Genomic DNA, 15157 nt, shown 5'->3' with positions numbered 1-15157 from the left:
GGTGCCTTGAGTTTGGCCAGCACAGCGTGAGCCACGTGGAAGTTATCTTCACCGTCCCTGCAACAAAGACAAACCCTGTGGATCAGAAACCTCTCCTCCCGCAGAGGCACACGCACTTCCTGTAGGAGATGACCAGGTACCCTTCTCCCTCTGGGCACACTCACTTCCTATAGGGAATAGCTGGGTACCCCTTCCCCCGGGCACACTCACTTCCTGCATGTGCAGGTATCTGGCCTCTAGGAAAGTCTCCCATCCCCAGTGCAGACAGTCCCAGCAAAACTCCCCTGCAACCTTCTCAGGTCAATACTCCTCTCTCCCTGCTGGGTCACAGGCACCAACGCAGTATTCAAAGAAAATATTAAGAACATTCCCACTTCGCCACACCCCTTCCCCTGGCACACTCACTTCCGGTAGCAGATGGCTGGATACTCCTCCAGGGTTTCACACAACGTGGCAATCTGCTCTGCCATCATCTCCAGCTCCTTGTTCTTTTCCCAGAAGCGGTAGGGGCTGAACCAGTTGTAGAAGGTCTGTGTCCTGTCTAGGGAGTACACCTGGGGGGCGAGGGGAGCAGAGATCAGTCCCTGGTGCCAACTGCTGACAACCAGGCCAGCTGTGCTCCATACCGCGCCGCTAAGATGCGCTGTTGGACCAGACCAGCCTGGCGGAACCATAGCGAGCCCCTAGTGAGGGAGATCCCTTTGCCAGAGCCACTCCTGTTGTGGTAGAGGGACAGCAGCCCAGAGATTCATGCACCAGCCTGGCATGAAGACTCCCCGATTTGAGGTCGTTACTGGGCTGCAGACTCCCAGGTGCCCTCAGGGGTGTGTCTCTGCCCTGGAGAAGTCAATGTTGGGGGAGGTGGCTTGGCCACGCTTCTAGTCTGGTGAAAGCCCCAGTGTAGCCACGGGCAAACCCAGCATCAACGCGCGCCTGCTGCTGTCGCTTATTTCACTGGCCGAACAGAACGAGCCATTGGGGCAAACATGCTTGGACACCAATAAAACAGTATCGACCCATGAAGGGTTTGCTGTTGGAACAGGACAGGTGAACCAGCAAATCTTCCTGACGGACACTCAGCTTATGGATCCTTCGCTCCCATGCCCCGCCAGAAAAGCCATGCAACATATAGAGGAAACTGAGGCATGCATCGGCTTCATAAAAGATATTACAAACATTCCCAGTTGGTCACAGGTTCACAGTCTCCCAGCAGCTTGGCAAAGGCTGGAAGCAAGAGCAGAAGCAACAGGAAGGAGAGATCTGGGCAGGCCTTGGATTTTACATCACTTTGCTTCTCCTAGGGGGACAGGAGCCTCTGGGTTTCCTGTGCAAGAATCCAGGGCAGGGTGGGTTTGCAGCTCCCCTCTGCTGGGGGTGGGATGGGAATGCCAGAAGCTGGGGGGAGCCCACAAGCCAGGGCTGTCTTGTGGCTAAGGCTTAGGAGAGCTGGGTTCTAGTCCTGCTCTGGCAGACTCCCTGCATGCCTCAGTTTCCCATCTGTAACACAGGCCATCCTGCCTCCCCTGGGAGGCTGAATTCATTAGTGAGGTTCTGATACCATGGGGATGGGTGTAGGAGCATACACACAGACAGGAGTGTCCAAGTGTGGAAGAGGCTCCGTGTGCAAAGCTTAATTCTGTGATCAAACTGCCTTGTTTATAAACAGAGACGTGGTGGGCACACACTTCCCCAGGCGGTGCCTCAGTTTCCCCATTTGTAGAGCACTTTGAGATCTGCCCACAGCCAGTGTTAGAGAAGGGCTAGGGCCATTAGTCCCCACACAGGGAATGCTATTGTTCTGCCAACCCCTCAGGATCTCCAAGGGAGTCTAGACCCCGCCAGGATCTCCAGGCAGGTTCAAAATTACTTCTCATGTGCTGCCCCCTCAGCTCTGTCCCATGGCCGGCACAGCTCACTCACCTCTCCCATGCTGGGCTCGTGTGCCTTGAGTTTGGCCAGCACAGCGTGAGCCACGTGGAAGTTATCTTCACCGTCCCTGCAACAAAGACAAACCCTGTGGATCAGAAACCTCTCCTCCCGCAGAGGCACACGCACTTCCTGTAGGAGATGACCAGGTACCCTTCTCCCTCTGGGCACACTCACTTCCTATAGGGAATAGCTGGGTACCCCTTCCCCCGGGCACACTCACTTCCTGCATGTGCAGGTATCTGGCCTCTAGGAAAGTCTCCCATCCCCAGTGCAGACAGTCCCAGCAAAACTCCCCTGCAACCTTCCCAGGTCAATACTCCTCTCTCCCTGCTGGGTCACAGGCACCAACGCAGTATTCAAAGAAAATATTAAGAACATTCCCACTTCGCCACACCCCTTCCCCTGGCACACTCACTTCCGGTAGCAGATGGCTGGATACTCCTCCAGGGTTTCACACAACGTGGCAATCTGCTCTGCCATCATCTCCAGCTCCTTGTTCTTTTCCCAGAAGCGGTAGGGGCTGAACCAGTTGTAGAAGGTCTGTGTCCTGTCTAGGGAGTACACCTGGGGGGCGAGGGGAGCAGAGATCAGTCCCTGGTGCCAACTGCTGACAACCAGGCCAGCTGTGCTCCATACCGCGCCGCTAAGATGCGCTGTTGGACCAGACCAGCCTGGCGGAACCATAGCGAGCCCCTAGTGAGGGAGATCCCTTTGCCAGAGCCACTCCTGTTGTGGTAGAGGGACAGCAGCCCAGAGATTCATGCACCAGCCTGGCATGAAGACTCCCCGATTTGAGGTCGTTACTGGGCTGCAGACTCCCAGGTGCCCTCAGGGGTGTGTCTCTGCCCTGGAGAAGTCAATGTTGGGGGAGGTGGCTTGGCCACGCTTCTAGTCTGGTGAAAGCCCCAGTGTAGCCACGGGCAAACCCAGCATCAACGCGCGCCTGCTGCTGTCGCTTATTTCACTGGCCGAACAGAACGAGCCATTGGGGCAAACATGCTTGGACACCAATAAAACAGTATCGACCCATGAAGGGTTTGCTGTTGGAACAGGACAGGTGAACCAGCAAATCTTCCTGACGGACACTCAGCTTATACCAGCCAAAGCTTCTCTTGGCACAGCTGGCACTGGCACCCCAGATGAAATAAGCTACAGTGGCAAAAGGACTGCTTTGCCAGCATATCGGCATTTACCCAGGGGCTCTGCCACCACAGCTGCATCAGTTACAGGGGGGATTTTCTCTCTCACGCCCCCGTAACAAGCCCATATCAACAAAGGTTTTGTGTATAGACCAGGCTCATGTTGCTCTGTGCCTCAGTTTCCCCATCCATGCATTTGGGATTGACAATGCAGCCCTTCCCCTCAGGGGCATGAGGGGGGAAATCCACTGACGACACAAGGAGGGGATGGGGCAGTTGGGCAAAGGGCAGGTGTGTGGAGTATTGGGCTGTCTTGCAGGCCTGGTATAAACCATCGATAAAAGCAGGTGAAGCCAGGGAGGCAGGGCCCTACTCCCCCATACATCTAAGTCAAAGATTCCACATCTCACAGAGTGTGAGCAGATGACTAGTCCCTGGCAATAAACCCAGGGTCCTAGAAGGAAAGGTTTCCCCTCACACCCCCCGAGCCATGCTGAACACTATGGGTGGGGTATCATAAGTCACCATCTCTGCCCCGCAGTCCGGCTCCTTCAAAGCCGGACCACCCCTCACCTGGCTCTCGTAGGGCAGGAAGGCCAGGTTGATCTCCTTGAGGGTTTTGATGGCCTTGGAGATCCGTGACTTCCTCAGCTCCTTGACCAGAGGTTCAGGACAGGCTGCAAGGCAAAGGCAGTGGGTGGGGGTGACAGGTACAGGGCTCAGGACACCCAGCACAGTGCCAGCCCCCCCAGACAGGGCCAGGATGGGCACAGCAGGGCCATAGTGCTGCACACCTGGGGGAAACCTGGGCAAGCCAGCGGGGCCACACAGGAGTCAACGATGAATCCAGCCCCCCATGAACCAGAGTCACGCCGGGTTCTCGCCTTCTGCAGCATCAGCAACAAGGAGGGGGGGCACAATCTCTCCTATGCAGCCCCTCTCACACTCCGCCCTCAGCCCCTGCACAAGGGGAAGTGACCGGATTGTACAACTCCGGATGATGCACAAGGAGCAAAGGGGACTTGGGATCCCCCTGCCGCTGTAATGGAGAGAAGCAGATGTGACCCTGACACACTGCTTGTTCTGGTGGTGTCCCATCCCCCTACCCCAGTTGGGACTGATGGAGCAATGCATGCTGGGAAAGATAGCCAGAGGTCGCCTTTCTGGGCGCACGCTGTGAGCCGTGTTGGCTGGAGGCAGGTCCGTGAGGGAAAAGGGGGGGAAGAGATAGGTGGGGTCGTTCGGTCTGGCCTGCTGGGGCACTGGCCTGCTGGCAGAGAGAGACCCCCCACCCCCAGTGTGTCACTGGCCAGACTCCAAGCTGGGGGATCCGCTGCCCCCTGATACTCACGGCCGATGAAGAAGACGTGAGCTGCCTTGTAGTTGGTGGGGGAGCCCTGGAAGTCACTGATAAGAGCCTGCACTGACTGCAAAGGGGGGAAGGGAGTTGTCAGCACCAGCCGAGGCCCCTCCCTGCTGCCCAAAGGGCCCAGCCCATGCCCAGCCCCTGGGGACTCAGGGCCCAGCATGATGCAGTCAGGAGCTGGGCTGGTTTTCACCCCCGTCTCTGGGCTCCCTCTCCACCTGGAGCAAGGGCATGTGCCCATGTGCCCAGGACAGTCTCGGGGCCCTGCCACGTCTCTTGCTGGCACACAAGTGTCCGTGCTCGGCCACAGATGGGACCTGGCATTGGCCTTGCTGCTGAACTAAGTGGGCTCTGAGCAGTGCCCAGGGAACAGCCGGCCAAACAGCAATCCCAGGCAGCCGCCATCAGGGCCCGCTCCCTCCCCAGGCACCACACTGGGCATCTGCAGCTTTGCCACACCCACTAGCCAGGCAGGATGTTCGGAAGCTCTTCGGACTCCATGACCGGCCATTGTGACAGGTGAGAACCTAGCTGCCCAGTTGTCACGTTATTGACTTGAACAGGGACCATACAGAACATGGAACCAAGGTCCTGTAGTGGAACCAAATCCTGTATAAATGGGGTCAAATAGGGTGTCTAAGACAAGGTTGTGGTTTGCTGGTTATGGTTATGCTAGATGTGTATGTGTATCATTTTTGTAGTTGAAGTTATGAATATTGGCTCTAGACTGTGTGTATTTCAAACTTCTGCTGTGCTTCTGGGTGACACCTCACACAAGTTGGTGTTAGCTCTGCCTGCCCTGCTTGATGGCTCACTAAGGATCATCAGCTACACAACTGACCTATTGAGAGAAGGCAGATATGCTCTGAGACTCAGCAAAGTATGCAGAGACTTGCCCATGTGACTCCAGACTCCATTTTGCTGTGAATTTTCCACAGTAAGAACAAAGAGGTGTTCTTACACCTGGAAAAGCCTATAAAAGGCTGATGCCTCATCTCCATCTTGTCTTCAGTCCTGCTTCATAGGGACTTTGGTACAAGGAAGCTCTATACAAAGGACAGAATGACCCATCCTAGCTGTGGATGTACTGTACTATAGAGACTTGATTTGAACCTGCAGTTTATTCTATCACTGCTACAAGCCTGAACTAAGACCTTTGCCATTACTGTATGTAATTGATTCCATTTAACCAATTCTAGCTCTCATCTCTATCTTTTTCCTTTTACGAAAAAACCTTTAGATTATAGATTCTAGAGGACTGGCAACAGCATGATTTGTGGGTAAGATCTGATTTATATATTGACCTGGGTCTGGGGCTTGGTCCTTAGGGATCAGGAGAACCCTTTTTCTTTTATTAGGGCATTGGTTTTCAGAACCATTTATCCCCATAAAGAGTGGCACTTGTGGTGATACTGGGAGACTGGAGTGTCTAAGGGAATTCCATGTGTAACTTGTGGTTAGCCAGTGGGGTAAGACCAAAGTCCTCTGTCTGTCTGGTTTGGTTTGCCTTAGAGGTGGAAAACCCCAGCCTTGGGCTGTAACTGCCCTGTTTTAAGCAATTTGTCCTGAATTGGCACTCTCAGTTGGGTCCTGCCAGAACCAGCATCGTTACACCAGTCCCGAGCCCCAGGCCCCAGCTCGCAGTCCTCTACTACAGCGCTCCGTCCGCGGGCAGCACCTGTGGGTTCTGGGCTTCACCATGCTCCACCTGTGCCCCCTGCCCCTGATCCCCCTCCACTCGCCTCCCTGCAGCAGACGCAGGAGCCTCTTCCACCATAGCCCCTGCTACATGAGCCTCTGCCTCAGCGATTCTCCTTTGCTTTGAGTCTCAGCTGAGGTTAGGGTGACCAGATGTCCCGATTTTATAGGAACAGTTCTAATATTTGGGGTTTTTTCTTCTATAGGATCCTATTACCACTCCAACACCTGTCCCGATTTTTCACACCTACTAGCTAGTCAGCTTAGCTGAGGTTGCCTCTCTCCACCTGCTGCATCATCCCATCCAACCCCCATGGGACTGCACTGCGGAGAGGTCTGTGGGAAAATCTGTGCTTCACGTGGCAAAGAACATGAAGCCCAGCTCCGGGAAAGCAGCCTCTTGGGCAGCCCCTACTGCCCCATTCCCATCCTGACGTCGTGCTGCGCATCCCCCCGGACAGCGCCACCTCCAGGCAGCACGAGGACTGCCCCGGGGTCTCCCTTGCTCCCCATCCACCTGCCCCAGGCCCGAGCTCTTACCTTCTCCACAGGGTTGAGCAGGTAGATGGCCTCCAGGCTGGGGATTGGCTCCCGGCACTTATCAATATCTTCCACAACTAGGAGAGAGCAGACATTGGGCGCAGGTCAGTGTGTCCTAGCCACCCGCCCCAGCTGCTCTCCACTGGGATGGGGGGAATAGGGATGTTCGCTGGCAGCAGGCTGGGAGGTTCTGGAGGCTACAGTGCGGCAGCTGCTTTGATGTGGGGCCGAGGGCTGCAATGCTGCCACAGTACAGAGCAGGGAGGGAACATCCCTCTGTACTGTGCTGGGGGCACCCCACTAGAGTCCTGGCTCAGCTCTGTGCCCCTCAACCCCAGGGCTCCTCCACCCTGGAGCAGGGAGCCAGCATTCCCCCTCCCCAGCCAGGACCCTGCCCGCAGTGTGGGGGAGGAGCAACGAGGAGTTAAAGGGAGTCTGAGAAAAGCGCTGAAGAGGTTCCAGGGGCTGAATGCACCAGGCTAAGGGAACTGGACCTGGCTGGGAAGATACCAATAGCAAGGAGGGCCTCTGCAGGGCTGCAAAGGGGTGAAACTAGATGCAAACACAAATGTAGACAAGTCAATTCCCTGACTGTGAGGTGTGTCCAAGGAAGAGGGGAGCCCTGGCGGGGGAAGCAGATGGGAGGGAGAGCCCACTCACGTGCGATGCCTTCATCCACGATGTCGGACATCTTGCAGCACGACGAGAGGATGCGCGTGCTCGAGTGGTCCATGATCAGCACCTGGGGTAGTGAGAGGGGGAGCGTGCCACTTCGGATGAGCTAGTCACTGCCCACCGTGGCACTGCCCATCATCCGTGGCACAGCCAAGGGAGCAGAGCGACTACTAACAGCAGAGCCGACGGCTCCCGGCCCAGCCCTTCCACAGTAGAGCGGCAGGGCTGTTACCAAGCCTGCACTTGGCTGAGCTGACCGTGCTAAGGACTGCGTGAGGAGTGACAAGGAGAGCAGCTCCGAGCAGAGTGGCTGGTATGAGATGTAGGAGACGGAGACAAATCTGGGACACCCGGCCATTCGGAATGGTTCCATCCTCCTAGACTGGAGGAGATCAGCCTCTTCCCCCAGGTGACAGGGTGAGTGCAAGAGGCAAGGACAGAACCCAGGCGTCTTAGCTCCCAGTGCCCTGCTCTGATCCACCACATACCCGCTCCCCAGCCCTCGGACAGAACCAGGAGCAGGGCACAGAGAAATGGAACAAGGGGAATCTCTGTATTTCCCTAGGAAAGCCCTGAAGGCCATCGGCCCAACATCTCCACCGCCTTCCTGCCGTGCCAAATGAACCCATTGCTCTGTGCAGCCCAGCATCCCGCTGCACCAGATCCAGCCACTGGGAAAGCTAGTCCCCTGTGCTCCCTCTGCCGCACCGGCCTAGCCCACTGCTCCACACACCCCAGCCCACTCCATGTCGGGGGCTCAATAACCTGCCTGCCCAATGGTGCATACTGCCCCCATGCTTGGCGCTCTCCTGTTCCTCCTCCCATCCAGGCTGGCTCACTGGAGCCAGTGGTCTGATCCGGTGTGTCAGGGGAGAGATATAGGGCTAGCTGGACAAGCTGGGTCTGATCCAGCACAGTGGGAAGGCAGACATACCCAAGCCTCGCTGGGGATGGATGATGGGCTAGACAGAGCAGGGATCTGATCCAGCCTGGAAAACCTCAGGTTCCTAATGAATCCCAAGAGGCTGGAGGGGGAGGAGCACAATATATGGATATAGCATATCCCCAGGGGGACACAAGGGCAGCAGGCCCGGCCTGCTTACCTTCAACTCTCCTTCCTTCTTTATGCTGCGAAAGACAACGCTGAGGATCTCTGTGAGGGAAAGAGACGGGGATTAGTGGTGGGGTTCGGACAGGATGGCTGTGCCCTGATCCAGGACCCACTGGATGGTGGAAAGACCCCTCAGGGAAGTGGCTCAGAGGCTGCTTTCAGGCCAGCTTGCGATGTGCTCCTAGCAGAGCCCCCAGTCAGCGACCATGGTGGGGTGGCAGGCTAGATGGGCTATGGCTCTGATCACCTTTCCTTTTTGCCAGGCGAGATATAAGTGCAGCTGAACTAAGGATCTGTCCCCGTGCAGCAAGAGACAGGGCCGGCTCTAGGTTTTTTGACGCCACAAGCAAAAAAAATTTGGCTGCCCCCCCCAGAACCCTGAGTTCCCCCCCGCCCACCAGTGCCCCCACACCTGCACTCCCTGCCACCCCAGCACTTGGCTCTCTCTTCCACTCACCCACCCACACCCCCTGCCACCCTAGCACTGGGCTCCCCCACAAATGTGGGATCCGCTGCCATCACACTGCAACAGAGCCCTGGCCCAGTTGCGACTCTGTCCCCATGCGGGTGGAGCTTCTGGGCGGCATGGAGCGGGAGTACTTTCAGGTGGTGGTGCAGCTGCAGGGTGGCGCAGTGAACATGGCCCCCTCCCTGGGCTTCACGGCCCTGCTAGTGGCCAAGGTGAATCAGTTCGTGCTCACTGCCCTCACCCCCAACATGCTGGTGGCCGAGGACCTGGAGAGCCCCCCAGACCTGCTGCTCTTCAGCCTCATGGTGCCCTGGCCCAGCCCTAGCCTTTTAAACCCCAGGTCTGTGGTCTGGATTTAGCCACAGGCCCCGTCCACTGAAGCCTGGGCTGGAGATTCAGCAGTGGCCTGTGCTTCTGAAATAATGCAGCCCTCACAGCAGGTCAGGGTGTTGCAAGAAGACAAAGACTAACACATCCGTGGCCCCACAAAGTCCCGGGACCTCCTGGTCAACCTCCTCCTCGCCCTGGCTAAAAAGGCCATCTACACGACCAGGGAGTGGAGGTTGGCCGATGGAGACTCCGGTGACTGTGGGGCTTGTTTCCACTCCATGGTCCGTTCACGAATCCGGGCGGAGTTCCTTTGGGCAGTGTCCGCTGGCTCCCTTGACACCTTCGAGGATCAGTGGGTGCTGTCCGGGATTCTCTGTTTGGTGTCCCTGTTAGGTTCCCTTCTTATGACCCTTTGACCTCACTCCTGTCCCTGTTCTTTTATTAGTTGTCCTCCATAATCAGTGGGTTCTGTGGTCCTGTGGGTCCTCCCCTTAGGCTGGGGGAGGATCCTTTAGCAGTGGGTGGGCTTTGGCTGCCCACTTCCTGGAAACCCAATAGATACACTGAGACTCCACATTTACAGCCTGCTGGACAGTGGCAACCAGACTACAAATCAGTCTCTCTTCCTTGCTCTGCTTTTACTCCAATAGAAAATGTATGATGGACTGCAGGACATTATTAAATGTTGTTATTCATAGTGTCTTAATGTATACTATACATAAAAGCAAAGCAGATAACTTATTCAGAAAAAAAACAAACAACTAACACCTCAGAGTCCAGCATGCACAAGGCAGCAGAGGCCATGCTGATCGAGTGTCAGGCTTTAACTTGTTCTCTCCTACATTACAGCTATAGCCTAGGCCAGCTCTGCGATGGGGCCGGGCAGAAGCGTACTGCTTCACTATGGTACAAATGGCTATGACGTCATTTTTCTCCTCGCACGCAGCCGTTACCCGTTCTGACAGGCTGTTTATAACACTAAGATTACTAGTTTTCAGAGGTGGTCGTTGAGGAGAGGTAGGGACGCAAGATGGATGTTTCGCCTAGGGCACAAAATATCCTTCCACTGGCCCTGGTGGGAGTCAACCCATGGAAAGAGACGTCCCCACAAGGTGCAGCTCCTATGAGAGGTGGCAGCCGTTGGGGGTGGGGCAGACACCCTCCTTCCCCTTCTGCTGTGTGACAAGCAGGTGATGGGGGGAGCTCTCTGCTCCGACTGACTCCTAATCCTCCCCAAATGGGCCCTGCCCCCCCCAGACCCACACCCAACTGGACCCTGCCCCCGACCGGACTCATAGCCCCCGGCTCCGCACTTACTCTCACGAACCACCGCCTTCAACCTGGATGGGGCCATCTTTGCCTCCTGTCACGTTCGCTGGAGCCCTGTGGGGGAAAGTGGGATTCAGCTATGCGTGGGGCAGGGCTGGACTTCTGGGTTCTGCTCCTGCCCTTGTGTGCGCCCTGGCCTCTCCCTGCCATGCTCTGGGCAGTGTCTGTGACCCCTCACAGATGGATGGGCCCAGCCCCCCCTAGTGTCACTGAGGGATGGGCCCAGCCCCCCCAGTGACTGATTTCAGTATGAAGCAACTGGGGTGCTGGTGGGTCGATGTCTGCAAGGCTGATGATGGCCGAACTCTGCAGCCCCCGACTTCTGGCGCTGTGGGGGCCGGGCCTGGGCACCCATGGCAGGTGCCTGGCGACAGGTCCATGCAGGTCCCCACTGAACCCCCACCTGGTCACGTGGGGCGCGGGGGCCTCGGGCAGGGTTAAAGAGAGAACTGAGTTGGGGTAGTGCGGCCTCAGCCCACTCCGGTCAAGGCCCCCCCCCCGGCAGCTGCAAGTCCCCCTTCCAACCAGTGCCCCCCTCAGCTGTGTCCCCCCACCTCCACCTCCACCCAGCCCCTCCCCCAGCCAGGCTCCTCACCCCCCACCTCCACCCAGCCCCCCCCCCAGCCAGGCTCCTCGCCCCCCCTCCCCCCAGCCCCCCCAAGCCAGGCTCCTCGCCCCCCACCTCCACCCAGCCCCTCCTCCAGCCAGGCTCCTCGACCTCCACCTCCACCCAGCCCCTTCTAGCCAGGCTCCTCGACCCCACCTCCACCCAGCCCCCCCAGCCAAGCTCATCACCTCCCAACTCCACCCAGCCCCCCCTAGCCAGGCTCCTCACCCCCGACCTCCACGCAGCTCCCCCCAGCCAGGCTCCTCACCCCCCCAGCCAGGCTCCTCGCCCCCGACCTCCACCCAGCCCCCCCCAGCCAGGCTCCTCACTCCCCCAGCCAGGTTCCTCGCCCCCGACCTCCACCCAGGCCCCCCACAGCCAGGCTTCTCGCCCCCACCTCCACCCAGCACCCCCTAGCCAGGCTCCTCGCCCCCCACCTCCACCCAGCACCCCCAGCCAGGCTCCTCGTCCCCCCTCCACTCAGCCCCTCCCAGTCAGGCTCCTCGCCCCCCACCTCCATCCAGCCCCCCCGCAGCCAGGCTCTTAACCCCCGACCTCCACGCAGCTCCCCCCAGCCAGGCCCCTCACCCCCCCAGCCAGGCTCCTCGCCCCCGACCTCCACCCAGCCCCCCCCAGCCAGGCTCCTCGCCCCTCCTCCACCCAGCCCCCCCCCAGCCAGGCTCCTCACCCCCCCAGCCAGGCTCCTCGCCCCCGACCTCCACCCAGGCCCCCCACAGCCAGGCTTCTCGCCCCCACCTCCACCCAGCACCCCCTAGCCAGGCTCCTCGCCCCCCACCTCCACCCAGCTCCCCCAGCCAGGCTCCTCGTCCCCCCTCCACTCAGCCCCTCCCAGTCAGGCTCCTCGCCCCCCACCTCCATCCAGCCCCCCCCCAGCCAGGCTCCTAACCCCCGACCTCCACGCAGCTCCCCCAGCCAGGCCCCTCACCCCCCCAGCCAGGCTCCTCGCCCCTGACCTCCACCCAGCCCCCCCCAGCCAGGCTCCTCGCCCCTCCTCCACCCAGCCCCCCCCAGCCAGGCTCCTCACCCCCCCAGCCAGGCTCCTCGCCCCCGACCTCCACCCAGCCCCCCCCAGCCAGGCTCCTCACCCCCGACCTCCACCCAGCGCCCCCCAGCCAGGCTCCTCACCCCGCCTCCATCCAGCCCCCCCCCAGCCAGGCTCCTCGCCCCCCACCTCCACCCAGCCCCCCCAGCCAGGATCCTCGCCCCCCACCTCCACCCAGCTCCCCCCAGCCAGGCTCCTCGCCCCCCACCTCCACCCAGCCCCCCCCAGCCAGGCTCCTCGCCCCTCCTCCACCCAGCCCCCCCCAGCCAGGCTCCTCGCCCCCGATCTCCACCCAGCCCCCCCCAGCCAGGCTCCTCGCCCCCCCTCCACCCAGCCCCCCCCAGCCAGGCTCCTTGCCCCCGACCTCCACCCAGCCCCCCCCGTCAGGCTCCTCACCCCCCACCTCCACTCAGCCCCCCCCAGCCAGGCTCCTCGCCCCCGACCTCCACCCAGCCCCCCCCGTCAGGCTCCTCACCCCCCACCTCCACCCAGCCCCCCCTAGCCTGGTTCCTCACCCCCCCAGCCAGGCTCCTTGCCCCCCCCAGCCAGCCCCCCCTCTAGCCAGGCTCCTCGCCCTCCCCTCCCCCCCCATCCAGGCTCCTCGCCCCCCACCTCCACCCAGCCCCCCCCAGCCAGGCTCCTCGCCCCTCCTCCACCCAGCCCCCCCCAGCCAGGCTCCTCGCCCCTGACCTCCACCCAGCCCCCCCCAGCCAGGCTCCTCGCCCCCCACCTCCACCCAGCCCCCCCAGCCAGGCTCCTCACCCCCCACCTCCACTCAGCCCCCCCCAGCCAGGCTCCTCGCCCCCCCTTCCCCCCCATCCAGGCTCCTCGCCCCCCACCTCCACCCAGCCCCCCCCAGCCAGGCTCCTCGCCCCTCCTCCACCCAGCCCCCCCAGCCAGGCTCCTCGCCCCCCCTCCACCCAGCCCCCCCCCCAGCCTGGTTCCTCACCCCCCCAGCCAGGCTCCTCGCCCCCCCCATCCAGGCTCCTCGCCCCCCAACTCCACCCAGCCCCCCCCAGCCAGGCTCCTCGCCCCCCCCCCCCCGCCAGGCCCCGGCTGCACCAGGAAGAGCAGCGGGTTCGCTGGGATCTCTCCGTCCCTCGCTCGTCACTGCCACCAGACGGTGCTGGGCAGGCCGGAGCCAGGCACAGTCACTGGGACGGACTGCGCCGCTCACAGGGAGCTCAGTCCCTTCCTTAGACACATGTTTTAACAGACTATAATCCTATAACAAAACACCCCCAGCAGTATAAACCAGTCACTGTCTGTAGGAAATGTCAGTTTGTACTGACTTCGCTAACGCTTCTTCTGTAGCCTGTGGATGTTCCCCTGGAAGACCTCTGCACGCCCCCAGGGCACACGTAACCCTGGCTGAGAACCGTCTGTGAAATGGTTCCTTCTGCCTTGTCTGCGTGTGACATGTGGAGCGCAGAGACCTGCCCCAGCCCTTCCCTTCCAGCTGGGTGGTGCCGTAATTAATGGCCATAGAGCCTGGGCTCCAGGATCCTGGAGCAAAGCCTCCTGGAGAAGGAATTTGTTCCCCAGGCTTGACTGGCTCCCTGCCCCATCCCACCTTCCATCAATCAGAGCAAATCCCTCATGGCAGAGCCGTTGTCTGGTTACCCGCAGTGCAGACCCAAGCTATTGTGCCCTGGCTGCTGTTCAGCTCCGGTTAACAGCATGTTCTGTTTCTGTAAACTCCCCCAGAGCTTTCAAATGGAAGTGAGAGTCTTCTTCACACCCTGCTCTAAACTGTGAGTAGTGTCGCTCTTTGGCTGCTCAGCAGCTGCTGCTTTCCTACCCCAGAGGTGGCATCATTTCAGGCTGGGTGAGTGATCCCTGTGTAGTGTTGCTGAGTGCTGTGACACATCAGCTGTGCTCCAGCCAGAGATGTCTGCATTTCAGTGCCAGGTGAGTGATCCCTGTATAGTGTCGCTGTGTTACTACACTGCTGCTGCGCTCCACCCCAGAGGTATCTGCATTTCAGTGCTGGGCAGGCAATCCCTGTGCAGTGTTGCTGTGTGTTATGCAGCTACTGCCCTTCACCCCAGAAGTGGCTGCAATTCAGTACAGAGTGAATGTAAGTCCATGTCTCATTTTGCCTGGGGGTGGTTGTTATAGAGCCCCTGCAACCCCTCACCTGCACCTCAGCTTGTAGGAGGGGTTATAGAGCCTCCCAAACCCTCACCTCCAGCCTGGGGGGTTTAAAAAGCACCCCCAACCCCTCACCTGCACCCCAGTTTGTAGGAGGGCTTATTGAGCCCCCCGAAGGCCAGAGAGTTACAGCCCTTGCCCTCAGCCCGGTGGTTCTTTAGGTAGAACCCCTAGAGCTTGGGCTCCCTCATCACTCCCCAGGGTCAAGCCGCTAGCGGGGTCTCTCTCCCCCTTCCTGAGAGCCCCATGCAGCCCCACAGTGAGCAGGCTCAGCCTCCGACTCACCACGCAGCTGCCTCCCATTGGGGCCTTGGCCGGCCCCCCAGCATTATCATAGGGCAATACAAGTGCGGTGGGGCAGAACGGCTGTCAGGAAGCCCCTGTAGTAAGAGGAGGCCCTGAGAGATAAACCCTTATCAGAGGCCCAGTATGAGGCCTAAGGCTTGAACTAAAGTAATGGTCAAGACTTTGCTAACATTAAGCAAAGTTAAGCTGTGAGCCAGAGGCAGGCCCTGCTCACAGAAGCTGGCAAGAAAAGGGCTGATGCTGTGAAAAGAGACATACCTAAAAGGTACTGGACACCAGATATCAGAACATTTGCATACCTGTACACTCCTCACAGATAACAAGGAACAGGTTGACCCATTCCGATGACGAGGCCAAAAGGGTAATATGATGGAGAGTTGTTTTGTTCGAACCATATGTACAAGGTGAGAGGTGGCACCTTACTATGTAGAAGGGTTGTAC

The 15157-nt window shown here is 59.3% G+C and overlaps 1 protein-coding gene across 1 annotated transcript; it reads right to left on the bottom strand.

Annotated features, from left to right (window-relative positions):
- Positions 1-3: 3 nt before the first annotated feature.
- On the bottom strand, positions 4-14590 carry LOC115639836 (syntaxin-binding protein 2-like; the record flags this gene model as incomplete). Its single annotated transcript, XM_030542797.1, has 11 exons — positions 13549-14590; positions 10575-10640; positions 8451-8500; positions 7333-7414; positions 6673-6749; positions 4420-4495; positions 3642-3745; positions 2345-2493; positions 1921-1996; positions 406-554; positions 4-57 (listed from the first exon to the last, which is right to left on the bottom strand). Coding segments are annotated over exons 2-11 (854 nt in total), but the record flags the coding sequence as incomplete, so codon positions are not given.
- Positions 14591-15157: the final 567 nt, after the last annotated feature.

This window comes from Gopherus evgoodei, unplaced genomic scaffold (genome assembly GCF_007399415.2).
Source record: "Gopherus evgoodei ecotype Sinaloan lineage unplaced genomic scaffold, rGopEvg1_v1.p scaffold_133_arrow_ctg1, whole genome shotgun sequence".
NCBI lineage: Eukaryota > Metazoa > Chordata > Testudines > Testudinidae > Gopherus > Gopherus evgoodei.
This window is presented reverse-complemented; position numbering and strand designations above follow the sequence as displayed.